The sequence below is a fragment of the Hipposideros armiger genome, unplaced genomic scaffold (genome assembly GCF_001890085.2).
Source record: "Hipposideros armiger isolate ML-2016 unplaced genomic scaffold, ASM189008v1 scaffold_262, whole genome shotgun sequence".
Lineage (NCBI taxonomy): Eukaryota > Metazoa > Chordata > Mammalia > Chiroptera > Hipposideridae > Hipposideros > Hipposideros armiger.
Genome location: NW_017731612.1, coordinates 247,998 through 273,938, shown reverse-complemented (window position 1 = coordinate 273,938; position 25,941 = coordinate 247,998). Strand labels below are relative to the sequence as shown.

The window sequence follows — 25,941 nt, the reverse complement described above, 5'->3', positions numbered from 1 at the left end:
TCACTAGTGGCTTCTGGGAATACAAATCCAGACAGATTCCAGTCAAAAGATAAGAAAAGCAAGAGTTTATGGGACGGATTCAAGGCATGAAGTAGCCCTTTCGTTTCCTGGCACCAGCTAAGCCTCTGCAACGATCTAAACATTTTGACGCCACCGGTCTGTTCTTCAGTGACTGAGTCAGAAGCACTATTACTATGAATATTAAGTTACATGACGGCACTTTCCTTTGGCACACCCCTCCTGAAAAACACTGTCAGCCACACAAGTAATTTTAAATTTTCCAGTAGCCACATCAAACAAGTAAAGAAACAGGTGAAATTACTTTCAACCATATATTTTATTTAACCCAATAAGTAAAAATATCGTTTCAATATGTATTGGTTGTCAGAAACGTCATGATGCATTTTTGCAATGAAAAACACAGAAAAATGTCATGACTTTTCCGACAACTCAGTATTACTGAAAAGATTAATGACATATTGGTGCATGTGCTGCACTCACAGCATCTTGACTCAGACTGCCAACTTTCACACATTTAACAGCCACACGGGTACTGAACGGGCGGCTCCAAGTCATTAGAAATTAATGACGTCGTTAAAGCAATAATTTCTGTGGATGGGATTTCATCGTCCTAAGAGGTGTTCCTATTTGCTTCTACATCAGCCTCTGTAGGTAATTCCAGGACGAGACCCACAACCGGCCGTCACACTGCTGCACATGCGCCTGCTGCTACTGCCCTACTGCTCCGTGGCCGAGAGACGGGCTGTTGCTTCATCCACAGCTTATCGTCTCCCCCCATTTATTAATATAAAAATATGCTGAAATCATACTGTCACAATCCATATTTTATTCATTTTGAAACTGAAATGTATGAAGAATTGTATTTTTTAACAGATTTTTATCAAGTAATGAGTACGCGCAGAAGAAAGCGTCTACTTCCTCACGCTCTCAGAAACACTATGTTATGAAGGTGATCTCTGCCAATTCAGTGAGAAAGAGTATTTTGGTGCAGTTTTGACTTGTTTCTCCTTTTATGAATGCAATAAGAATATTTTCACGTGTCTGTATACTGTGCTTATGGTATATCTCCTTTTACTTTGATTATCTGCCAAATTTTCTTTCCATAAAGTTGCATGGATCACAAGTCCGTAGGTTACCACCCTCCACCCCACCCCTGACCACGGCGGATACACCAGCCTTTTTATTTTTGTCTAAAAGGCCAAAAGGGGGGGTGGTGCCTCGTTTTATTCTCATTTGCACTTCCTTCATTACTAGTGAGTTTTGTGTCTGTCCACTATGTTTTCTGGCTGTTTGTACTTCCGATTCCTTGCCCATTGTCCTATTAAATTATTTAATCTTTCCTCACTGATTCACAGGATTAAAAACAAAAACAACGCTTTTCCTAAGACCAAGCCTGTTCAGTCAACATACAGCAAATCTACACCTCCTGCGGATACGGAGGGCGGTTATGGTTCCGGCTCTGAGCACGGCTCCAATGTGCGTCACGTCACTCAGGAAAACTCCTCTGCCCTCCAGGAGCTGCGCAGTCTCGGGACACAGACCACACTCGGAGGTCCCCGGAGTCCGCTGAGCTGATGACCTGGTCTGTGCAGGAACCAAGCCTCAGACCTACTTGTGACCACACTGGGAACAAGGGGACAAGGGGCAGTGGCCAGTCCTTCTTAGCAAGACACTTCTGGTCTTCCTTTCTCATTGCTCTCCTGCATTATAAACGTCCCGGGGCATTTAGAAAATAAAATGGGACCTGCTTTTTAAAGGAAGGTACTGCTTTAAGACTGTATTTGGCTGCAAAGAACAAACCCACTCATGCTAACCCAGGAAAGATCCCTGCTCATACCTCAAGCTTCTGGACATCAGAGAATAAGGAACAAAGGACAGACAGGCCTCAGGTACCCAGACCAGGAAACCACTTCTGTTAAAAGCAGATAAAAACAGGGCCAGCTGAGTGGCGCGATGGTTAAGAACTGGCTTGGGACGCCAGAGGGCCCCGGTTCGGATCCCACATATGAGGGCCAGTGACACTGCCCTCTACAGCTAAGATGCTGAACAACAGCTCAACCTGGAGCTGGGCTGCCGTGAGTCGCCGGCGACGGCGTAGGCTGCAGCCCCTGTGGCAGTGGGTTGCCATGGGCTACCGTGTGTAGCCAGCAGCCAGCGTGAGCAGCCAGCAGCCGCAGTGAGTGGCCGTCCAGAAGCCGGCGACTGATCTGCCTCCCCCGGGAAGAGCGCAATGATGGTGCCAACTTGGGCCAGTGAAGCAACGTCCTCCACAACTAGACTGAAGAACAAAAGGACAGCAACTTGTCTGTTCCCCTTCCCCCAATTCCCCAGCACTGTTCCCATCCCCCCAATTCCTCAATTAAAAAAAAAAAAAGCAGATAAAAACATACTGCTGTGTAAGAAGACCAAATGTCTGTTCAATAATGACGACACTGCAAGAAGCCAAGCAGAAAGGTGAGCGGGTGAGTGGGAGGGAACACGCACAGGGACGTGCTAATAACTGTGCACAAAGTCCTCCTGCATGGGCATCACCAGGAGGTGTCCACCCCAGGAAAAACGGAGACACGCTCACTGAGGACACACACATATTTAGTGAGCATGTGGAAAGTAACCAGCTTCACATGTAATCAGGGAACTAACTGCACATGAAGGTGACGACATGCACCTTCACCTCTCAGAAGAGGGAAATGAGACTGGCTGGACACCGCGGCAGTGAGTTTAGTGCAAAACACAGCCAGAGCGAACCCTTACACACTTGCTGAAAGTCAGCCGTGTTTCTGGCCCAGCTCAGTCACACTGTAATCCTGCTCCAAATCTACGCTCAGACACACCCACTCCAACCAGGGGGGAGGCCAGGGTGCCCACGCAGGGTGCTGTCAGCAGCAGCGAGCAGCAAGGCCATCTAAGGCACAGCACACCACAGCAGTGGCGGGGAGAAGGGGAGAGGAAGGGAGGGACCAGTCACTCAGGGTGCGGTCTCCCAGGACAGAGCAGCACCTGTCACCACCTTGGGGGAGGGAGGCTTCGGTTTCTCCACTTCACAGCGGTGACAATGAAGGTGCCCATTCCCTGAGGGGACACAGCTGGCACATCGCAGTGGCGTGCAGGCTTGCTTTCGTGAAAGTGGTGCTGAGCTAGGCTGCAAGGCGCTTACAGTTAGTCTTGCAGTTAAGGGAGGGGTCCCACTGGTGCAGGCAGGTGGGCGGAGACAGGAGCACAGCAGGCAGCGGGGAGCCAGCCGAGGCCAGCACTGGAGGAGGGGAAGGAACTCAGGCAGCTGCGACATCACCTGCGCCACAGGCTCACCGAACTCCATCCAAGTAACAGTTAGGAAGCAGCTGCCGGGTGCTAAGAACTGGAGAACGCGGGGATAGACACTGACGCACCAGGAGAGGCTCACAGGGACCCGGAACCGTCGGGGAGGAGCACAGACTGAGGCCCAGGCCCGGGGGGAGGCTGTAATCCCAGCGGCAGGGGCCTTACCTCTCCTTGGCATTTCTAAGGTCTCCACTGTCAGTGTCTGCCTGCAGCAGAGGCTAAATAATATCCCTTTAATTAAATGAAAAGGGACTGAAAGAAAGAATAAGTGAACGGGTTTCTCCTCCTCCACCTTTCTGTTGGTCCTAGGACGTAGGAACAAACTCATTTTTACTCAGTTTTGCTTCCTGTCTCTATGGACACGGGGAAAGGGAGCGAAAGGGCTGCAGGGGGGGCCTCTGTCTGGGTGGCTTCACCAGTGTCTCCCCTGGGGACAACTGCGATCAAACACAGGCATGTGCTGCATCAGTGCTTATCTTAACAGCTGCCAAGGGGAGAATCTCTGGAATTTCACTTGATAACCTCCCGAAGTCACCTTGAGACAGTCCCCACTGAGGTCAGCTGAAGTCTGGAAACACACACCTACTTCTCACTGCTCTGGGTCAACTGGAGCACATTTTGTCTTAGTCCTCAGAAGCCAGGGTTTAGCAACTCTCTGTAGGTCTGTCTCTTCGTCCAGGAGAGCGTGTGCTAGCTTTCCTTCACGGAGAGAGAATGAGTGGACTGCAGGACACCGCTGGTGGCAGCAACAAGCTGCTGTCACCCCAACACGAGAGGCCTGTCACCCCAATCTCTAAATGCCTGCCCCAGGGGTGAGCGCCTTGGCTGCAGGCTCCCACGACCCCCAGGAGGGGCGGCCCGCAGAGCTGATGGAGCCAGGAAGCGAGCCATGGCCACCCCGCCCTCTCCTGCAGTCCTGACAGGGATAAGACACCGTCCAGTCCCGGCCACTGGAGGTCCCGTCCTGGGGAGGCCTAAATGCTCCCGTCAATGATGTTCCTGAATAAAATGACAAACCTCAGTTATGCCCAACACTGATTCCAAGATTTTTTCCTGTGTTCACAGCATTCACTGCATTCTGTCTTAACTTCATTTATGGAACACAAACTTTGTACTTTTAAAAGTTAATGTTTTAATTGGAAATGGTTCATGTGGTATGTTCATGAAGGCCCAGACAGGCAGAGTGCAATAACAATGACAGACCGCAGTAAGTCTCTGTGTAAATCAGCATGGCAGCAACATCCGGGACACCAGGGATGTGGAATGGAGAGAGCTACAGAATGAGGAGCACTGAGAGAGTCCACTGCTGACCCTGTTTCCTAAGCCACGTCGTTATGTGGTACTGATGATTTTTAGTAATATAAGACAACAAAGTTAATCATAACATTCAAAACATTTATTTACTAAATCACTTTGAGGTTGATTAATGTAAGATAATTTCAACAAATGTTAAAAAAAATTGTGGTATACAATGTACTCATCTCTGGAAAAAAGTCTTATCTACAAGTTGAGGAACACAGGTACTTAATACAGGTTTTAAGAAACATTCAGTAGGCATTTACTACCATAATCAAGATGAATTTCCTAAAAATAGCTCAAGCATCCAGTGAAATCTCAAGAGGTGAACCAAAATTTTTTTCAATTGTATTCAGAAAATCTAATATGCTTACTTGCTTGTTGAGTCTTCGCGAGTCTAATCTTTTCAGCTTTGGTGATTAACTATAGAGAAAGAAATCAGAAATTAGAATGTATTGGATACCTAGAAACAAAAAGATAATTATGACTAGAAAAACTTTACAACTATGAGCCCGAATAAATTTTTTCCAAAGGGGGAGAGGTAGATAAATGGGGTCATTAAACTTAGGTCAAATCAATTACAGAAAGAATTGTCTAGATTACGGGCGTATTATGTATATAGTAGATACTAAATCTTTATCTAAAAACCCCTCAACGTTAGTTCCAGATTACTAAAAAATTTTCTATTAAAAACAGCCACTCTGTGCTGGCATTTTTGTTTACCTTTTAGGAGGGTTCAGGATCCATACCTGATAGTCCTTTCCTAATCTCGTGGGCTGCAGTATCAACTGCCCAGGCACCTCTCTGAGGGTGTGGGCTCTTAGGAACTGCACTGCGCCTCAGAAGCCGAGCGTTATTTGAACAAGCCAGCCTATTGTGGGCTGAGGGCTTCATAAAGGCTTGCTTACAGATGCTTACCAATTTGAAAATTAAGATATCCCAAATAAGAATCTGTTATTAAGAGTACTTATTGTTTATTACATGCTAACATAAATACTTGAATATTTTTAAAGAAGGCAAATGAAATTATGTGGAACACAGAAGACCATTTAAAATGTGTAAATATTGCAAAAGCTTTCTTGATGGAAAAATTTTAAATACTGTACTTAGCTTCGCAAGAAAAAAAATCTCATTTTCTTAGAAAACAGGTTCTAAAGAGCAATTGATTACTACCATAGTTTCTTTAAGTTTTTGGTGACAGTGGCGGTTGGCAGGAAGTCACTTTAGGTTACACTAAAGCCTATTCCTCATTGAGGTGAGTCAACACGGAAAAATCGTCACGCCCACATGCTAGCTCTTCACAACTTTTATAAATTCTGCCGTTACCTGCGGAACTTCTGACATATCAGTGATTTGTAGAGAAAAGCTTTAAATTATGCTTGAAAGGGCTCTGAAAGCTAAAGAAACAGAGCAGAGCCTCGCTCCGCCCCCCACAGCTGGCCCGGGACTCAGTCTGGCAGGAAGGTGGGAGACTGACCTTGCGGGCAGGTCTTTCCCGCACCTTCCTGACCTGTGAGGTCTTAATTTTTCTACCTGTACCTGATTTCTATAGGTAGAAAATAAAATGTTTCTTTACCTATTCCTTTTTTGTGTTTTAATTCTGTGTAACGTGACGGGGGCTTAGGAAATTGTTCCCAGTACCCTATCCAGAACGTGGAAGCTAAGGCCCAGGATTTTATCACTGCCTTTCCTTCACTCAGTTATGGACCAAATGCTGCCACGTGGGTAAGGCATCTGACCCGCTCAGGCCACTCACCTTCCCCACACATGCAGACCGAGGCGCTCGCCCCCCCCCCCCCCCACACACAGTTGCACTGCCCTGCCAGCCAAGCTCCCCGCGAGCCTGGGAAGCTCTCCTCTAAACTCACGTGCCCGGCGTCGGCTCTAACGCCACCCCCAACACACTCATCTGGTCTTGCAGCACTTGTCATCACCCAGCTACGGTGCTTATCTGTCAGCTTCCTGGAAGCAGGGGGCTTTGTCCCGCACGTTTGTATCCCCAGTTGTTAAACTGTGGCTAACACCAACAGGCACTCAAAAAGATAACGAAACTAACAAAAACGTCTGCCCCCTCCTCTAAAAACCTCTTCAGGATCTGCTGTGTGGGCCTTTTTCATTTCACCACGTGAGCCAGCTAGCCACCTCCACGGCTTCATCCAGGACCCTTATCCTTGAAGACATTTCTCTAGATGAAACAACATGCTAACGACAAGCCTGGCGGTGCAACACGTAAACGAGACCAGGACGAGAATTGGATCTCCAGCCCAGCGGCCCACAAAACTCCCCAGTCAGCCTGTCTTTCCCGGCCTTTAATTTAATTTACGGAATGGGGTCTTTCTAAAAAACAAAATCACTAATTCCTAGTTTCACAAATATATAAAATGTAAATAAAATCACACACCAATTAAGGGGTAAGTATTATTTAACAAATGACTTCGTTTCAGTGCTGAGTTCTGGATTAATGATTTTAACATTTAAATAACCTCAAGCAGGCTTTCAAATTAACACCTGGTAGACCTGAAAGGTCCTTAGGAAGGAAGGAGCCCCCCATCTGAGCAAACTGTCTGCACCAAGGCAACAGAATTAACAAAGCCCAGTGGGAAACCGCCCTCCAAATCATCTTTAAACCCAAAGAATCCTAGGTGGTGCAAGGCTGATGAAAAACACTTAAAAAAAAAAAAAAAAGAAATTTATAAACACGACCTCATATCTACAAACCTAAAATACAGAAAGTATACCTTTTTAAGTACTAACCAGTGATAAAAGGATGCACATCTTTTTTTAGATTCTTCCGACTTTTATAGTATAGAAAATAAAAAAAACATATTTCCATGATTTTTATAATTTTTAAATTTTGATAATAGAAATTTAGTCATTATGTGACCTCTATTTGGTTGTAAGCACTTTAAGATGTACTAACCTTTACATGTGTAATAGTTTGTTTTACAAGAATAAACTTGACAGTTCACTAGCAACAATGAATTAATAAATTACACTGTCATTTAAAATAAAATTATAAAAAGAGCTTACTTTAAATTATTGGATGTATTTAAGCTTGTTTATGTCATTTGTTGACTGTTCTAGAGAAAAATAAAGCTTATCACTGCCATAGGGACCATTATACATTAAATCTCTCAATCTTATCTCTGGAGGGCTCATATCTTCAAAAACCACATTCTAAACACATTGTGTTTTTACCCTTAAGACAATGTTTAAATAATCATTTACCACACACAGCAACCAAAAATCAAGGCTGCTTTAAGTTACACCACTGGTTTAAAAAAAAAAGAGAGAAACAGAAAAGTCTAAATTAAAATCATGTACCCTTGTGGAGAAAGTATTTCTCGTTTTGTGTACTATAGAGACATAAAAGTATTACGTCTCAATGTGAAACACAGTATGTCTCGTGTCTGTGATGTATAGCAAAACCAAGGCTACTTTAGGCCTACGCATTACTTTCAGGGGACAGCCTCTGAAACAAAGCCACCCAAAACCAAACACAAACCAAAAAAACTCCAAACTAAAGCAAAACAAACATTAATTGGTTACCTTCTCAGTGCCTCTCTTCTTCTCCCGAGGCTGATTAAGTTTGGCCTGCCTATCGACTAAAATTTTCTGCCAATACCTCTGTTCATGATCACCTTAGAAATAAACAAAAACACTTATCACTGAACGTAAGGGCACAGAGAAGAGACATATTCAAGGCATTCCATTTCACTCCCAACAACAGAACCAGAACAGCTGTCAGATGACAGTTAAAGCTACTTTGTGCACGTGAGAGTGCACACGCGCACATCCCCCCCACCCTCAGTTCCATTAGCCAAACTCAGAAAGTACAGTCCCCCACAATAAGAATTGTTAAAGGAGGAAGGTTCCATGACGTTTACCAGAAAGGACCTCAAGTTCCCAGCAGTGTTTCTTTTTAATGTCCGTGTGTGCATCCAAGACTGCCTGGGCGTCCTCAGGGCTTCTGAACCTAACATGGCACTCCGTGTCCCCTTCGAGCAGATCCACATACACCGCTTCCGACACCGCTGCCAGAGTGTCCTGCGTTAGGGTGTAGAGAAACGTCAAGTACACAGAAATGTTTCATGATGCTTCTGAAACTTTCCCCACAGTGGTGTCAGAACATATCCTGTGTGAGCCATACGAAGCTTAAAATGAGAACCACCCTACCTAAACAGTTCTAAAATGCACACAAATGCTCTTTAAGGATGGACATGGGCAGAGCTGAGAACAAATTTCACATCTTTGCTATCGTTTATTCTGCCACATCCTCAGGACGTTAATGGGAAGGGAAATACTGCTAAAGACAACAGGTTTGTGGAGCAGGGTGTGCAAATACTCCCCCCCCCCACACACACAAATCCAGAAGAGATTCTAAGTGTGGGTGTAGCTGGAGTAAGCAGTAAAATTAAAAACAAAACGAGAGCCCACAACGGACTGGGGAGAAGGTGTGCTTCCACTCACCTGTACAAACTCACTTACAACTTAAAAACATATGTAAAAATGTTCAACTTTTTATAGCAACTTATGAAAAAATAAGTTTCATGGACTATACAAAAATTCTAGGTACCCAGGCGGATTATGGGAAATAGCCGCAAAGCTCTTACTTCCTGATACAACACCTAAGCAGCTTCTAAACAACCCAGCAAGGAAAAGTTTTACCAGAAAGCCTGCTGTGAGGGCAAATTAACAAGATTCCTGCATTCCTAATCATTTTTCCCCCCCACAGCAGGTTCTACAGTAAATACGATGCAATTATGCAGGAATGTTACACTAATTCTTAATTCATCAACCTCTATTCAGGAAGCTAAAGAAGTAACTGGAGAGTCCCAACCAGAAAAAAATCGTCTCACCCATCTGCTCCCCTTTAGTTTTGACCCAAAATTTCAAGACACAACTCATACAGAGAACTTTTAGATGGTGAATTTTTAAAGTCTCAATTACAGGAAGCACAGGGCAACACCTGGAAATACGATCACAGAGTAAGAGAAGTTTACCAGCTAATAACAAAACATAAGCAGTAAAACCTGTAAGTTGGCAGAAGCAAGGGGTTAAGTCTTCATGCACCCAACACTTAGCATGCTGCCCGGCATGGCACAGGCACTTAATAAATGTTAGCTAATTCAGTGATGACAAAAAGAACTGGAGACAAATATTGACAAATCTTCCCGTTCCCTAGTTAACAGTACTAAAAACATTACCAGTTTCAAGCTGATAAAATCTGACACTTCATGGGCAGTATAGCCATGTACTTTATTGATTTATCAGCCTGATTAAATTGCTGCAATTCAGAAGATATTTACTAAATATCCGTTATACTCTCAGGGTAATCTCTGCATCTAAAACCCTTCTTAGAATGACAAATTAGCCTAGTGATCACACTGGGTAACACACAAACAGGACTCACCATCCTCAAAGCTCACTTTTGTTCCAGTAAATGTAGTTAACTATTAACTTGATTACTAGTTATTTTATGATTTTATAATCATAAATGAAGAATGTCATTGACACAATTACCATTTAAACAGTAAAAGCTCTTTAATATAATTAACTCTATGTCATCATCCCAAATAACTAACTTTTGAGTAATTTTTCTATGAAATCTTTTGCAATCAAAGTGACCATAGCCTTATTTACACCCTTAATTTTATTTTTCTTATCCCAAATTCTACATTGCTACCGTACTCGGCAAGCTGGCAATATAATTTGGGTCTGACCTAATCCCTCATGAATATCACAAAAGAATCTAAATTGATGTGTTAGTGACAGAGTGTGTACACAGGATCACAGTGAGCTTCCTCAACGGTTGCGAGGTCACAGAATGGCTGGGAGGAGCTGCAACACCAAACCCCACAACCTGGTGCTGAGTCAGCGCAGATATTCAGACAGATTTGCTACATGATAGAGTATTTTATACAATTTAGAAAAGGAAGTGTCTCACTTAAATGGGTGACAGGGCAACGGTAAATAAAACATGGAACTCCCCCACAGAAGAGTAAGCCGTAAGAAATAGTGCTGTAAAAGCTCTGTTAGATAACAGTACGAACAGCAATTTATAAATTACGTATGAGTCACACACGCATGCAAAATTTTTGTAGTTTTTCAAAATACTTTATATCTTTCTTTCTGCAATTGTTTCAAACTTTTAAAATAATCAGCACTGATTGAAAATACAAAAAAAAAATTTAAACATACATTTATAAAAGGCTCTTTTCTGCAAAACACCCTGCATTTCCTTCAGGAAAAATTTCAATTTTTAAGAGTATTCATTAACAGACAAAAATAAACGAAAACCATGGGAAGAAAAAAAAATGTATATTGTCTCATTTTTCCAAAATAATTTTGACTTTAGGTCACAAAATCTTTTAATAATCTATTGAAAGCTAAGAACGCCAACGAAAACAAATTACAAATTATCTAGTTTGCTCCAAACCGTGACAACAGATGATTATAAATTTAAAATCATTTCAGACCAACTGTACTGTTGATTAATCTTCAAAAACCTTTTGGCACTGAGCATTTTTCTAAAATCCATTTTTTCTGAAACAGAAGTCCCCTAACAAGTGCACACTGGGAAAGCATTTCAGTGTCTCTACCCTGCAGTCAGGACAATGACAGTAAGGTCTCACTCATCACACAGCAACTAACTGTCGGGGCTCCAATAAAGTGCACACGCACTGCAGCTTCCCTACCGAGGGTCGGGACTGTGCTCAGAGCACATCTGACCCAGTGAGGAGCTGTCTTCGATTTTGCTTCAAGTCAAACTTCACAGTCACTTTGGAAGCAAACCCTACAAGAAGCTCACCCCTGAGGAGCAAATTCCAATTTGATTTGCTTCGTTTTCCATATTCAGAACATTTTCACACTGGGAGCTCTCCGGAGGAAAGAGCCAGCTGGGGGTGGAAATGCCTTACCCGGACCTGCTTCCTCCCAGGCAGGGGCTCCGCGCTGACAATCTTCACTATGACGCCACCGACAAACTGCGGTCCGGCAGCGCTGGCCTTCTCGGGGGCACAGCCCTCGGCACTGCCTGCTGCGGGTTGAGAAGAAAAAGACCAGAAATAAATCTCTCACACTTCATCATTTCACACTTCAGAGGAATGAAGTTACTTAATTTCAAATTTAATGAAAAAGGAATTTAAGTAATTCATAATATTTTAAGTTGTTGGGGCTCAGGACAGGTCTCCCAACATAAGTCATACTGCTTATTGCAGATTACCATGAAATAAAATACAAAAACTTTATCAAATGCTAACTGGCTGTTGGACGAGCACTTGTGGAGCCTTCAAAAAAAAAACAAAAACAAATCCCCCTTTCCCTAAGCCCAGAATCCAGGTACTCTACACTTAATGAAGTAAAGAAATAAACAGGCAGAGAATAATACAGAAGAATATTTTACACAATAATTCAGACGTGAAAATTATATTACAGGAATTTAAAATATATCTTAATAACTGAAGATATCACAAAAATCTTGCTTTAATTTGTTCATGCTTGTGGTTGATACTGTGGAATGAAGTTACAATCTTTGTTTACACAAACTCCCTCAATTCATGAGGGAGGCACTCTTTAAATAGACTAATAAGTCTTTAATAAGACCAAATAAGACTAATACTGAAAACAAATAGTTGTGATTAAAAAAAGATACTGTTTAAATGAGTCCTTCAAATATTCCTACATCAAGAATAAATCACATCTGGACAACTTGCCAAATCAGTAATTTTCTAATAATGACCATTGTAAAAGTTAAAGTATACCCCATAATAACTCAGAAATAGTAGTTTAGTAAGTAAGTCCAATGTAATGCTACAAAAATTCATACTGATGATTACTTTTTTCATTTTTCACTTCGGACTTAGGAGCTACTCCTCGGTCTGTTTCCATTTCTGACTCCAATTTTAGTTGGGATATTGTTTTTTTTAAAGAAGCCATGCTGGCTTTCTGCAGTGCTAGATACTCTTTCTTCAAATCCATCCATTCGTTCCTGTAATGAAAAACACATGCATGGGAAATAGTGGTAGCAGGTGACTAAATGAAAAATAATATCTAATCATACACATCCAGTGACTTGCAAGCACTCTTCCCAATGTGTCTGTGCTAAACACACACACTCCAATTATTTCCAGGGTTCTAAATCTACCCAGGAAACTAGCAAAGAGGAGTTCCCCTGGCCCCTACATTCAGATGAAATGTTTTAAACTTGCAATTCAATTCTTGAGTATATTTCTATTACTTGAATTTTTGAAAATAAAAGTTTTGAACTAATAAACTAGTAACACTTACTACAACAGTCATCTCCGGGGTGGAAATGAAAGATTAAAATTTAAAGATTACTGGTTAAGGTGCTTCTAATTTCAGAGATAACATTCCTTAGCATTTACTTGAATCAAAGGAATTTCTAAGGAGGGAGAACCCGCTGGAAGCAATTTCTTCATTTACATACGTTTAACAAGTAGAAGCTTCTTCAAACAGCTAGAGCCCGGAGCTCAGAAGCACAAAGGCGCTCCCAGCGGCTCCAGCCAGCCCTCTTTGTTCACCCTAATCTAGGCCATCAAACAAGCAGATAGGCAATTTTTTTAAAGAGGAGGGTATCTTGTGGTAATGGTTTTAGCTGTTAACATTGACATCTGTATACTTCAAAAAAAAAAAAAAAAAAAACTAAGATTGAAGGACAACAACTTACTAGGAGCTGATGGGTCCTGGAAAAACACATTTTTCCCCAATAAAAAAAAAAAAAAAGGACCCAGACCCACCCAGGATCATACCTTCCCTGAGAGCTGACATATCTGAATAACAAAAGGCTCTTACTGATTCAGAGATAAAAAGGCAGAAGGAATTCAGGAGTTCAGGAGAGTATAAATACGAGGCCTCAAGACCTGCCCTTTAACCTTCCAGAGGGGACCGGACTCTTGGCAAGTGTGACCAGGAAGGTCAGGAGGCTTCCCTCCCACAGGTATGTGCTTTGCTTTCTCCTGCGTGGCTCCCGCCCTCGCAGGGCCTCCCTCTGACTTTAACATGGAAGTGCTTTCTGGGACTTTTCAAGTAGTAAGTGCTTCCATGTTTTAGTCGGAGTGAGTCCCAATTCCTTCTCGGGGTGCAGTGTGGCAACCTCGCCGGAGACGATGGGGGTCCCCTCTGCTTTAACATGGGGGTACCTGCTGCGTCAACAAAAGTAAGTGCTTCCATGTTTCAGTGCAGGTGTCTCCAAACAGCCTCTCAGCCTAAAAAACGTTCGCGGCTCCCCGCCGAGGGCTTCCTAGACGGGGCTCCCCGTCACTTCGACGTGGACGCACTTGCTCTGACACCAGTGCAGTAAGTGCTTCCATGTTGTAGTGCTGGTGAGTCCTCCCGGCATCTCCCCGCCTGCTGCCCCACAGGCTGCCCAGCACCCCGAAGCTGCAGCCACCCATCTTAGGGGCCCCTGCCACTTCAACATGGAGGCATTTGCTGGGACCAGAACAAGTAAGTGCTTCCATGTTGTGGTGTGGTGGCTCCTCCCCGCCGACCACTCGTGCTGCCCTCGCTCGCGTGTGCAGAGCGGGCTCAGGCCGTTACTGTTGCTAATATGCAGCTCTGTTCACACTGTGGAATTGCACTTTAGCAATGGTGACGGCTGCGCCCCGAACCCCCGCCCGGACCTACTTGGACAGCACGCGCAGCGGGATGACCTCCTCCCCCATCCGGTGCCTCTCCTTGTGCTTCTTCTTGTGCTTCCTTTTCGCTTTCAACAGGGACCCATCTTTTATGTCCCCAGCGTCCTTCTCCTCTTCAGTGGAGACTTCTAAGTCTTCAAGAAATAAAGACCAGGGTTAAGCAAAGGGAAAGCTTACCGACCTAGCCCTCACCTCCCCTTTATATAAGCACCTTTGTATTCCTTGCATGCTTCCGGGGCTTTTTTAAGGTTCTCTTTCTGAGCCGTTTTCTTGACTTTTGTCCTGGGGGTGAGGCACTCTGCGTCTTCAGACCTACTTCGCTTCCTCTTCCCGGTTCTGACTGAAGGTGAGCTGCTGACTTCAGCTCTTTCCCGTTTCTTTTTCTTTTTCGAGGGTGGCTTCTGGGGTTCCGCGGCTTCTCCCTCGGAACCCTCAGACGCGGTCCTGGGCCGCTTCCCCGTGCAGCCGCCGCTCTCCTTGCCCGTGTCCACGTTCGGCCCTCCCGTCTGGAGACCGTCTTCCTTCTTCACTCGCACTTTCTTCTTCTTCTTCCTTTTCTTCTCTTCTGTAACAAGGCTGCCATTAGGGTTTTTTTTTTTCCTTCAGCTACATCTATTGAAAATATACTTTCCCTAATAAACATCAACATGAAATTACTCACCAGCTACTCTAAGGGCAGGAATGGGCTTATTTTTAACCGTTTTAGGAAAGACACCAGGCTTTCTTGGTGCTTCTTCGGGTGGGTTGTTGAGAAACTGAAATGAAATCAGCACAAATTTTGTTGCCATTTAGAACACTTGCTAATTTTCTTTGCTTTTTCTTTTAGGTTCTGGACCTACCTCAATAGCTTTTGCTGCTTGTTCTTTCGTTTCAAATTCCACGAAGGCAAACCCCTTTGGGTCTCCAGTGGACTTATAGTGCGGTATGCTTATATAAACGACATTGCCACATTTCCCAAACACTCTTTCAATCCAGCTGTGATTAACATTTTTGGGAAGCAATTCCTAGGACATTAGAAACACAACTAAATAAGGATTTTTACTCAAGGTCAATAAATTCTTGAACATTAAAAAGTTTCTTTGGTCACGGAGCTGGACTTTTCATTTTCAGAAAGCTGGCTTGCTTACCACATAAACTGTCCGTTCGTCCTCATCCTGTGGCCTTTCACCCAGAGGCTTCCTCCTCCTGATCCTGGTGCCTTCTAAATCCAGCTTTAAAAGAGGTCGTGAGGTTAACAAACTCATTTAATGATGTGATAAGAAAAGCTGTAACAATCCTTACCTCTACAACAGCTGAACTTTTCAGGGCTCTGGCTATTAGCTTCCCATCAGTGGTCAATTTTTTCATTTTGTTAAAGGACACGAGGAGTGATATATCAACATCTAATGGAAATGCAAAAAGCGAATGAATAAAAATTCAGTCTCTAGGCAGGTGCAGTCAGGGCTAAGAGTCTGAGCTCTCTTACAATAATTGTTAAAACATTTCCCTCCTTTTAGAATGTGGATTAGATTGAGTAAAACGCTCTCTAGTCTTGAACTTCACTCCTCAGCACAGGCACATGCCTCTACTGCCTCCGGGTTCTCATCTGACACACGATTGATGCATTACATAACAACTACTGTTCAGAATGATTTTGGAACACCTGCTTTGGTTTGGTCCTTACACTTAGTGATGAGTAGAGTCATGAGCTGCAAGTTTTTTTAATCTGAAATTTTAAATCTAACGTGTGCACATCAACATGTAGGCAACAAAATGTACTAAAGTGTGAACACTACATACTATAATTGACTAGGTAACATGCAGTGTACACGTAATTTATACTTAGTAAATAAGACACACACATCCACCCAGTTCCATCACGGCCCTTAGAAAACTTACATCCATCTCTGGACTTCTCGATCTGCTCACGAAGAAACCTGTCCTTGTGAAGGTTTGCATCTCCAAACCAGAAGTCCACCTGCTTGGCGATGTCCGCCAGCACCTGTTTAACTCGAGACCGCTTCTTTTTTTCTACTTCTTTTTTCTTTTCAGTACTTTCCTCTTCCATTGCCTTTTCTTGGTTTCCACTTTCAGTTTCCATTCCTGTGAATTACAAAGTAAAAATTTAAGTTGGGTAAATAGAGAATTTTGTCTTCTATTTTCTGAAGGGACAGTGGGACTCAAATTTCCCTGGCAGAGGACCTTTCAGAGGAACACTTCTCAGACGTTCCAATTCTCAGCTCTTCCCGCTCACTGCACTGGCCCAGTTTTTACTTTTAGAGTAAGTTCACCTCGTAGGTCATGGATCACAGCTTTGGTTTTTTACACCCTTTTAAATGGCTGCACCAGCTTATCCTAGTATATAAAATCTCACCAATGAAGTCAAAGTAAGATTAAGGGACTCAGACATCAATCTCAACAGGCCTCAAAAGTGTTATTTGCATTTTAAAATACAAACTCCAATGAAACTGATTCTTGACTTGGATTTTCTCTTAATGTTAATTTCTCCTAAGTTGTGGCGTCAGCCTCCTTTTTTCAGGGGACCTTCCCAGCCTCTCCCTCCCCTCGCTCTGCACGCCCCCTAGCTCCTCCCCACAGTTCCTCAGGCAGCCTTTGAGCTGCTCTGGCACTCCCCTCCGGCATGGCATGCCTCCCTCCCTGTCGAGTCTTGTTCAAATGTCACTTCAGGGAAGTCTCCCACCACCACATTTAAAACTGCAAATATCTGGACAAACCTCTCTCTGCCCTTCCTACTCCCAGCTGCACACACATCTCCAATGTTACTAAGTAGTTTAGTTGCTTATCCTTCCTAGAAGGTAGGACTGGAAATCAGTGACTTTTGTCTGGTGAAGGCTCTGTCCCCACACTGTCTCGGCCTTGCACCCTTTAAAGTTCAGTAAACACAGCAGGAAAGCCTACTTGTGTCTCCTGGTCTGTCAACAACTGTGCAGCTGCTGTAGACATTAAATGTTTCAGAGACAAGGAAGAGGGCAGTAAGCTCTCCAACCTCCCGCCAAACGTGCCTTCTCACCAAAGCCTTGGCGTTTTAACAGGCTGCAGTTGATCAGCAGTGTGTGAATTTTGAAAATACACAATGGTGTTAGCATAGCAACTGGAGCTACACGTTGTAAGTCGTCATTAGACCATCTGCGCCTTCAGCCTGCACACACATCCCCTCCCATCTTGTGGGGCGTCCCCACCACTCCGTGACACTGACCCATTGCCTGACCTCAGCAGCAGCTGCTCTTGGTGACTAACTCGTCTTACCTGGCTTCCAGCTGAGGTGTGCGTCCCCCCACCCCCACCCCCACTTTCCTTCCCAGGCTGCCTAGGCGAGCTTCCGTCCTGGGCTCCCATATCCACCACATCCTTTCCGAGGGTCCCAGCTCTTATGCTGAGGCTCCAGTCTAAATTCTCCAGTCCTGGCTTCTCCCATTAGCTCCCACCCCAATATTCAACTATTTGACATCTCTACTTCTTTGTCTAAAGTATACCCTAAGCTTTTAAGGTTAAAAAATTAAACTCAAATTCTAACCTACTTTTTGCCTAATATTCCACATTTCAGAAAACAATTACAAAAATGTAGAGACTGAATCCTTAATCTCCCCTCCTCTGCCCCCCAGACAAATTCATTGGCATTCCTGCTAGCTCTGCCTTTATAAACTACATGCTGAATCCGAACTCTCCGCAGGTCTCCCCTCAGACTACCTGTTCCACGCTGTCCTGCCTCAACCACCACATCCAAACACAGCTGCTTTGCTTTTCTTCCACTGTCACCAATTCTAAGTCAAGCAACCAGAGTAATCACTTAAATACGGAAACCAGGTCATGTCACCCACGCCCACAAAATCCTCCAAAGGTTTATCACACTCAGAATAAAACCCCAGTCCTCTCGGTGGCCCACCCAGGCCCTGCTCCGTCTGGCCGCAGGGACCTTACTCCAGCTCCTACAGCTCTTCCCAGAAGGCCACCCCAAACACAGCACACCATCTCCCTCTTCCGTAACATGCCAAGCCATTCCCATCTCAAGGCCTTTGCTCTTGCTATTCTTTGCCTGCTGCCGTATCTGTAAGGGCTACTTCCTTGTTCATTCAGGCCCTGCAAACCAGTGTCACTATAATATGGAACAGTTGATAAACTGTTCTAGTAGTCACCCCATTCTTCACAGAAGCTGTGCAACTTGTCTAAAACACAGATCTAATTCTGTGACTCTAATGTTAAACTTAATATTAGAAATTCCTTAGCACCCTGTTGGAACAGAACATGTATTTCAAAAAAATTGTTAAATAACCGGTGACAGCTAACTGGCTTCTAAACAGGGGCTTTACACAAAGAATAAAAGCTACTGTGTAACAACGCCAATTACTTTACATACATTATTTTAAATCTTCAATCGCACTGAGGGGCTTCTTCCAGCTTGTTTTGACAGGCTCAAAGGTTAAGTGACTTGGTCAAAGCTACTAGTTAAGCAAGCTCAGGCTTGACTTCCACACTGCCTACGTCACCATGCATTCATTCCATGTTCTGACTCGAATTCTTACCCAAAGTCCATGGAATTTTAGGTAGTGATGCGGGCCAAGTGAGTAGCCCACCTCCCCCCTACCCCCCATGGACAACTTTTAAATCTCCTCTCTAGTTTCTTAGCCCCTGGCTTTCATTAGTCTTCTAATCAGTTTCTGAAGCCTAGACTAAAAGATTGCCCCTAGACTGAAGCACAGAATATCTCTCACCCACCAAGCGGCTTCAGATAACTACTTAAAACCTGTGACTTCCCAACATTCCCCAAGCCATTCAGGACCTAACTCTTGGATAATCCCATCCCAGAGACTAAATATGTTTTAACATTTCCCCAGGCCAGTATACTTGTTGATTGTAAACATTAAAGCCTAATGTTCTTCCCAAACCTGTAGCCACCCTACAACAATAGCTTTGAGCTCTGCTCTTTAAGAAATTCATTAATTAAAATCTATTTTTCCTCATTCAGGAGCCTTGGGGGTATGGAGAGCACCCCAGTAAGACTGCCAGTCCCAAACAGAGAAGCCAACACCGTCTTCCAGGCGGATCTCCAGACCCCTTCCTCTCATCTGAGATCCGCTACGGTGCGAGTTCCATGAATCCCCCAATAAGCAGGGACAGCTCTGCGACCCTGCCCAGCAGGAAGCAGATACAGAAGAGACCTCCTGCCCCTCAGCTTCCCATAGAGACTTTATGGGGATCACGTCTCTCAAGGGGAAAACAAGGCAGGCAGTTAGAGGCAGGCATTGGGTCTCTGCATTCCTGCATGTCCCTCAGAGTGACCGCCAAGGGGACATCCCCTCTCCACTCAAAACTTTTTTGCTTCTAATGAACTCCTTTTCTAAAGAGATGAGATCAATCAGGTGGTCCCACACCCATGAGGAACAGCCCATTCTGGAGAAAAAGGGATAAAAACTCCCAAGTCCTGGCCAGTGAATGCCTTTTGAGCTTCCTTTGCTCAGCCTGCCCCAAACTCTTTGGAGTGTCCTTTCTTTTCTAACAATGGTCCTTGAGCCATTCTCTACCTCCTGGGCCACTTCTGCTTCTTTGAAATGTATTTTTACTGCTAATAAACTCCTTTTCTGCAACTTTACCTCTCTGGTCCATGTCTCCATTCTGCGGTTCCAGGAGACCACAACACTGGCACAAGAAGTACCCTATATCAGTAGGTTTCAAGAATTCTTGTGAATATCACAAAGTTGTTAAAAGATAAACTTTAAAGAAAAGGTAAAATCAACAAATGTAAAATGATTGCATGTCAAAGATTTTAGGTAATTAATCAAGGGAAAGTTAAGTGTTAAAATCCAGTTCAGGGACGGCTGAGTGGCGCGATGGTTAAGAGCTGGCTTAGGACGCCAGAGGGCCCCGGTTCGGATCCCACATGAGGGCCAGTAACACTGCCCTCCACAGCTAAGATGCTGAACAACAGCTCAACCTGGAGAGGGGCTGCCATGAGTCACCGGATGGCATAGGCTGCAGCCCCTGTGACAGTGGGCTGCCATAAGCTATCATGTGTGGCTGGCAGCCAGCGTGAGAGGCCGTGAGCCGCTGTCCAATGGCCGGCGAGCAACTGCCTCACCCGGGAGGAGCGCAATGATAACACCAACATGGACCAGTGAAGCGACGTCCTCCACAACTAGACTGAAGAACAAAAGGACAGCAACTTGTCTGTTCTCCTTCCCAATTCCCCAATTAAGAAAAAAAAAAACCAAAAAACCAGTTCAAAAGAAAATTTAGAGACCACACACAAATATTAGCAATCAGGAACACTGAAACAAGTTTGTTAATAGATGCAAAACTGGCCAAGGCAGTGACTGAAGTGATTTAGTAGCAAGACCGATTCCCACTATCACCGTTTCCCACAACTCGCACCATCGCAAAGCCGCTCAGGGGCCGAGAGGCAGCGACCACCCGGCGGAGGGCGGGCGAGGCACCCGGTGTACTTTTTTCTTGGCCGTTTCAAAGCCTCACAATGTCCCTGACAAATTACACGAAGATGTTGGGACGCGTGCGCGCGCTTTCTTGGGACGCTCGTCCACGGCTCCCACGACGTGCGGGCAGCGGTGCGCCAAGGGGGCTGGGCCGGGGCTGCGTCGCCGCCGCCGCCGCCTCGCGCCTCCGTCCACTCGGGCTTCACGCCCCGGGAGCCGCCGCCTCCCTCGCTGCCCGCCGCGTCCCCCCGCTAACCGCCTCCCGTCTGTCCGCCCCGAACGCCCAGCAGCGTCATGTCAGCTCCCTCTGTAACCGGACTCGCAACAGTTCGGTGACAAGGCTGAGGGTCCTGAAAAACAGGACTTAATTGTAAACACAAGTCCTCACTTTCGCTGTCCTTCGGACGCCGAAGCCCAAATCTGTGAAGTGACGCAACTCCCCACGTGACGAGCGCCCCTGTCGGCAACCGCCCCTCCGCACGGACGCCGCCCGGCCCCGAAACTCCCGCCGCGGGGCACGAACCTCCGGCCGCGAAAACCGCGCGGAGGCCCCGCCTCTAACAAGCGGAACTCCCGCGCGGCCAGAGGACCTGCGCGTGCGCAGAGAACTAGCACCGCGCGCTGACGGGCTCGCGGGGTGGCAGGGGCGACAGGTGACGAACGGACCGGCCTCACCCACCTGAGCGACCCTAGAGTCCACTCGGAATTTACTCGGTTCAACCCCCAAAATACACGGCCAGACCCTGTGTCCCCGGCCCTTGCAGTCTACGGAGTCTTACAGGCGTGGCTGCGTCCGCGTCACAGCACGAGCGACACACCTCTCCCGGACGACTCAGACAGACGCGCCGAGGCGCTCGCCGTCGCCACGTCACAATCGGGGGCGGGGCGTCAGAGCGCGCAGCCAATGAGGAGCTGGGTAGGCGGCGCGGAGGCGACAGTGCCGGCCGACAGTCGGGTCTTGCTCTAGTGCGGTCCCGCGTTAATGACGTCACAGTCTTTCGCGGGAGAATTCGAGAATGCGTTTTGCTAGTGGGCGGGTGAAGTGAGCGGTTCCCGGGTGTCTAGGAAGCGGCGCCGCTGATTCGGGCAAAGGGACGACGGACTCGGTACGCCAGAGGAGACGGTGAGCCGCTCCGCGCCCGGCGTGGGCGGCCGCCGGCACCGATGGCCCCGACTGCCGGTAATAGTTGAGCCTCGTCGTCACCGCTTTCCCGGCCCCTGCGCTGCTGCTCCCGCGGGCGATTGAGGGCCTGAGCGGGCTCCGACAGAGGGCCGAGCCCGCTGTCCTGGCCACACAAAAGGGTCGTGGGAATGAGGACCTGGGCCAATGAAATGTGGGCTCCTTTTGATCATTTGGACTAGACGGTTTCTTCACAGGGTATTGGGTTTGTGATTCTGAAACTTGTAAATCATTTAGGAATTCTGAAGGTCCTGCTTGTTCCAAAACAAAAAGACCAGAACTATCCCGTCGTCCTTTCCAGGAGCAATAGCTACATTTTAGTGAGAAGGCCGAATTTCACGCATAAATGTATAAACGGCACAGTAGTGTGTGTGTGTAGGTGTGTATGTCTGTACTACTGTAATTATCAGAATATCGAGGGTCTCCTCACCCCTTTACAAATCTTTTTTGCACGTTAAACTTGTACCCATTAGAGGTGGGTCAACACTTGGAATTGTGTGACAGATGCAGATAGATGAAGACTTGAGAAAATGTTTTATCGTTGCACCTCACTTAAGTGTATGATGCTGTTGGCTAAAACCATTTTTCCTATTTTATGAAGTTAGGGCTCTTCTAAATATTTTTGAATTCTGAATCTGCCATTTATTTACTTTATGATCTTGGCCAATTACTTCCCTTTTCTGTAGCTCAGTTTCCTTTTTGTAAAATGAACGTAAAAACCATGCTCTGCACCATAAGGCTGTGAGCATTTAAACGCCTTCACCAATGTCTGCATGTAATTGCACCGAATAACTGATAGCTGTTCTTAGAGGTCTGATGAACAGCTGCCGCGTGCCAAGCGCTGTGTCCACCGTGTCATCTCCAGGCCACACACACAACGGCCGGCCCATTCAGTGGCTGGGGCCCAGTGGCTCTGAAAGCAGCAGTGAATGAGGCACCTCTCCGGACCCTCAGTTATCTTGTCATTCCTGAGGCATCTAGCAATTCCAGGGGGCCGGAGTGGGGGGACACGGGGTATGGCAGTTTCATTCCTGGAGGTCTGGGGCCTGCGTTGTGAGCCCAGTCTGCAGCAGGCATTCATCTCACTTGCTTGGCCCTTACCCCCTTCTTCTTCTCACTGGCTGCCAGAACGATCTTTGTAAATCCCAAGTCAGATTATGCCATTTTACCCTGAAAATCCTGCCATGGCTTCCTGTTGTCACACAGAAAGCCCAGACAGGGGGCCCTCAGAACCCTCTTACTGCTCCTTCTCCAGGTGTGCCCGCACTACCTTACGCCTGACTCCCTGACTGCACTGCTCAGCGTTCCTTGTCCAGCTGTGCTGTGCCTTCCATATTGATTCCTGTTTGGAAATTCCCCCCCTGGCATGTTCCTTTGGTTAGTGGTTGTTGCAGCTCACAGCTTAGACATTAGGTCCTTTGGGAAGCCTTGTTTGATGCCCTCGGCTGAGTTGGGTGTGCCTCCTGTGCTTCTTCCTGTCGTATTTTATTGTAATTGCTGTTCATCACTTCTTGGTACTGAAAACCCCTTGAGATTGGGAATAGTGTTTTGTTCATTTTGGCCTGGCATATAGTAAGGACTAAATAAATATATGTAGTTTAGAAATAATATGTAGGTAGCCTATTTTATATCTATAAGTGAGGAATTGAATGCAGAATTGCAAGCTATCGCTCTCTTGACACTCCCATCCCCAGGTCTTTCAGGGCCCGTGCCCAAACTCAAGTGTGTACTGCTATCACCTGCAGGGCTTGTTACACCACACGACTGGGTCCCCACCCAGACTTTCTGATTTAATAGGTCAGGGCGGGAACCCAAGAATTTGATTTCTAACATATTTCCAGCTCATGCTGATGCTGTCATACTTTTGGAACCACAGCTTTTGGGGGGAAAATTTTTTTTAACATCTGCATTTACTTCTTCAATTCACCTTCAGTGTGTTTAGATTTCCAAATTTGCCCACAATGGCAGTGTTATCCAATAGTGTAGAGTACAGTACTCATTGCAACAATGTTGAAAAGATTTTTTTTTTCCTTGCAGAGGTATTATATGTGTATTGGTACTAGGTACTGTGGCATGATGTAAGAGGACAAATTTTAAACGCAAGGGGGCCACCTTGTGGTGACCATATCAATTCTGAGACCTTTATAAGTCAAAGCTCTTTCTATAAGGAACCAAAGCTGGTGGGAGGGGACTCACTTTCTGGTACACGTTATGGCACCTGGAAAAATGTTTGCAGGCTAATTATTTATATATTTTACTTAGTTTTCTCTTATTTGGGAAATTCTTTTTCCACAATGTGGTGTCACTTTTGTGTCCTCAGTGGCAAATAATTTGATTGCACTGTATTTCCCTTGGTTCTGAGAGTTCTCTTGGAACTCTCAGATTCCTCTCTCCTGTCAAGAGTTTGTGGGGAAAATTTTATTGAGTACTGATTCTTTTCATCAGGATGGAATATTCTTTGTCACTTTTTATTTTAGGTGACATAAATAGTTGAGTAACCGCTGTTTTCTGGACCTGACTGATTTATAACTTCTGAAGAAACCATGGAAAGCCAAGAGTTTATCGTAAGTCATATTTCCTCTTTTCCTCCCCCTTCTTCCACATTTTACAAATGTTGCTAGTGTTGCCAGGTTTTGCAAAATACAAACAACCCTCCCCCCGCCAAAAAAAAAAACCCACAAAAAAAAACCCCTAAAAGCAGGGCACTCAGTTAAATTTGAATTTCAGATGAACAGTGAGGGAATTTTTAGTATAAGTGTGTATATCTCAAATATTGCCCTGTATTTCATCTGGCAACTCTGTTTCTTGTCTACTATCCACATTTGTTATCCAGAATCCTTTAAAACAAGTTCTCGGGTGGCTGGGGACCAGGAAATCATTTCTTTCTCTGGAAGAACTGGTGTGGCTCTCCTGTCTAGATCAATGGTTCTTAAATTATTTGGTCTCAGGACCCTTTTTTACTCTTAAAAATTATTGAGGACCCCAAAGAAATTTTTATTATGGGGCTCATATCTATTGATGTGTTTCATATCAGAAATTATAACAGAAAAAAATTTAAATACCTATTAATTCATTAAAAAAGAACCCATGGACCAGCCGAGTGGCTCAGTTGGTTAAGAGCTCACTCAAGAGTGCAAGCTCTGAGCAACAGGGTCACTGGTTCAATTCCTGGCCCGAGCTGAGCTGCCACCGAGCTGCCAGCAGGTGGCAAGGATGGCTCAGCTAAAACAAAACAAAACAAAAAAACAACCCATTACATTTTAAATAAATTACATTTTTTATGAAAATAGCTGTATTTTCCAAAGCAATAACAAAAAAGCATATTGAAAAGAGTAGCATTGCTATACATTTTTTGCAAATCCCTTTAACATTTTACTTAATTCTCAGATCCACTTCTGCATTCAGTTTGAAATTGAATCTTGCAATGTTGCCTATACATAGCCCGTACATAACTCTTCTATAACTGCCTGAAGCAGTGAGAGTAAAAAGGCAGATAACATCGTGGAAATCGTTTTGACCTCACAGACCCCTGAAAAAGTCTTGGAGACCTCCATGAGTCCCTGGAGGCCACTTTGAGACCTGCACATCACAAGTCCTGTGTAACCCCATGTGTTGTTCCTCCCACTATTGACTGAGAAGCTCATTTATTTTTGTTAACTCGTTAACTTTTCAGTTCTTAACTTAAATTTTACTTCTCCTTTCTGCCCCTCTTGGCTTTTACTTCCTAGTTTCTTTTTTTAATTGATTTTTTTGGGTTATTGTTATGATTGATACCTGTGCTTTTATTTTGCCAAAAGATGTATTAAATGTATTTTGTTTGTAGAAGGGTTTGAGATATATAACATTTAATACGTATACATAGAAACCATTTCTTTACTTTGTGCTTTTGGAAATAAGGTGCTATATACTCATCAAAAGATGAAGAAGTCGAAAGTGTGGCAAGATGGAATTCTGAAGATCTCTCACGTAGGAAATAAAGTAAGTGCAAAACAGTTGCCAGCAGAACCCAAGAGCTAGGTTCTTACCTTTTCATTGGATGTGA

General features: G+C 44.9%; 2 protein-coding genes across 5 annotated transcripts in view; one reads left to right on the top strand and one right to left on the bottom strand.

Annotated features, from left to right (window-relative positions):
• Positions 1–4,713: 4,713 nt before the first annotated feature.
• LARP7 (La ribonucleoprotein 7, transcriptional regulator) lies at positions 4,714–21,586 on the bottom strand. 4 transcript variants are annotated; one of them, XM_019656594.1, is made up of 13 exons: positions 21,499–21,586; positions 16,173–16,376; positions 15,576–15,676; positions 15,422–15,505; positions 15,134–15,298; positions 14,956–15,049; positions 14,506–14,859; positions 14,284–14,428; positions 12,474–12,625; positions 11,556–11,674; positions 8,523–8,682; positions 8,185–8,276; positions 4,714–5,058 (listed from the first exon to the last, which is right to left on the bottom strand). In XM_019656594.1, exons 2-13 carry the CDS (start codon positions 16,372–16,374, stop codon positions 4,978–4,980), a joined length of 1,749 nt encoding a protein of 582 aa, XP_019512139.1. In that variant the 5' UTR covers positions 16,375–16,376; positions 21,499–21,586; the 3' UTR covers positions 4,714–4,977. The 4 variants fall into 4 exon arrangements, with proteins under 4 accessions (XP_019512139.1, XP_019512138.1, XP_019512137.1 ...); XM_019656593.1 differs by lacking the exon at positions 21,499–21,586 and adding an exon at positions 21,399–21,492; XM_019656592.1 differs by lacking the exon at positions 21,499–21,586 and adding an exon at positions 21,108–21,270.
• A 2,802-nt stretch (positions 21,587–24,388) lies between these two features.
• ZGRF1 (zinc finger GRF-type containing 1) overlaps positions 24,389–25,941 on the top strand; it is a 46,837-nt gene continuing 45,284 nt past the window's right edge. Inside the window, exons 1-2 of the mRNA XM_019656542.1 lie at positions 24,389–24,463; positions 25,797–25,877. Of these exons, the coding sequence (XP_019512087.1) occupies positions 24,443–24,463; positions 25,797–25,877 (102 nt within the window). The 5' untranslated portion in view covers positions 24,389–24,442. The remainder of the gene's footprint in view (positions 24,464–25,796; positions 25,878–25,941) is intronic.

Excerpts from the sequence above, each read along its gene's own strand:
- LARP7 (XM_019656594.1), bottom strand. The coding sequence starts at position 16,374 with ATGGAAACTGAAAGTGGAAACCAAGAAAAGGCAATGGAAGAGGAAAGT. Across the intron at positions 14,860-14,955 it reads TCCTGCCCTTAGAGTAGCTG|AAGAGAAGAAAAGGAAGAAG; the intron begins GTGAGTAATTTC and ends GCCTTGTTACAG. Across the intron at positions 11,675-12,473 it reads CGAAGTGAAAAATGAAAAAA|CAGGCAGTGCCGAGGGCTGT; the intron begins GTAATCATCAGT and ends CTCAACCCGCAG.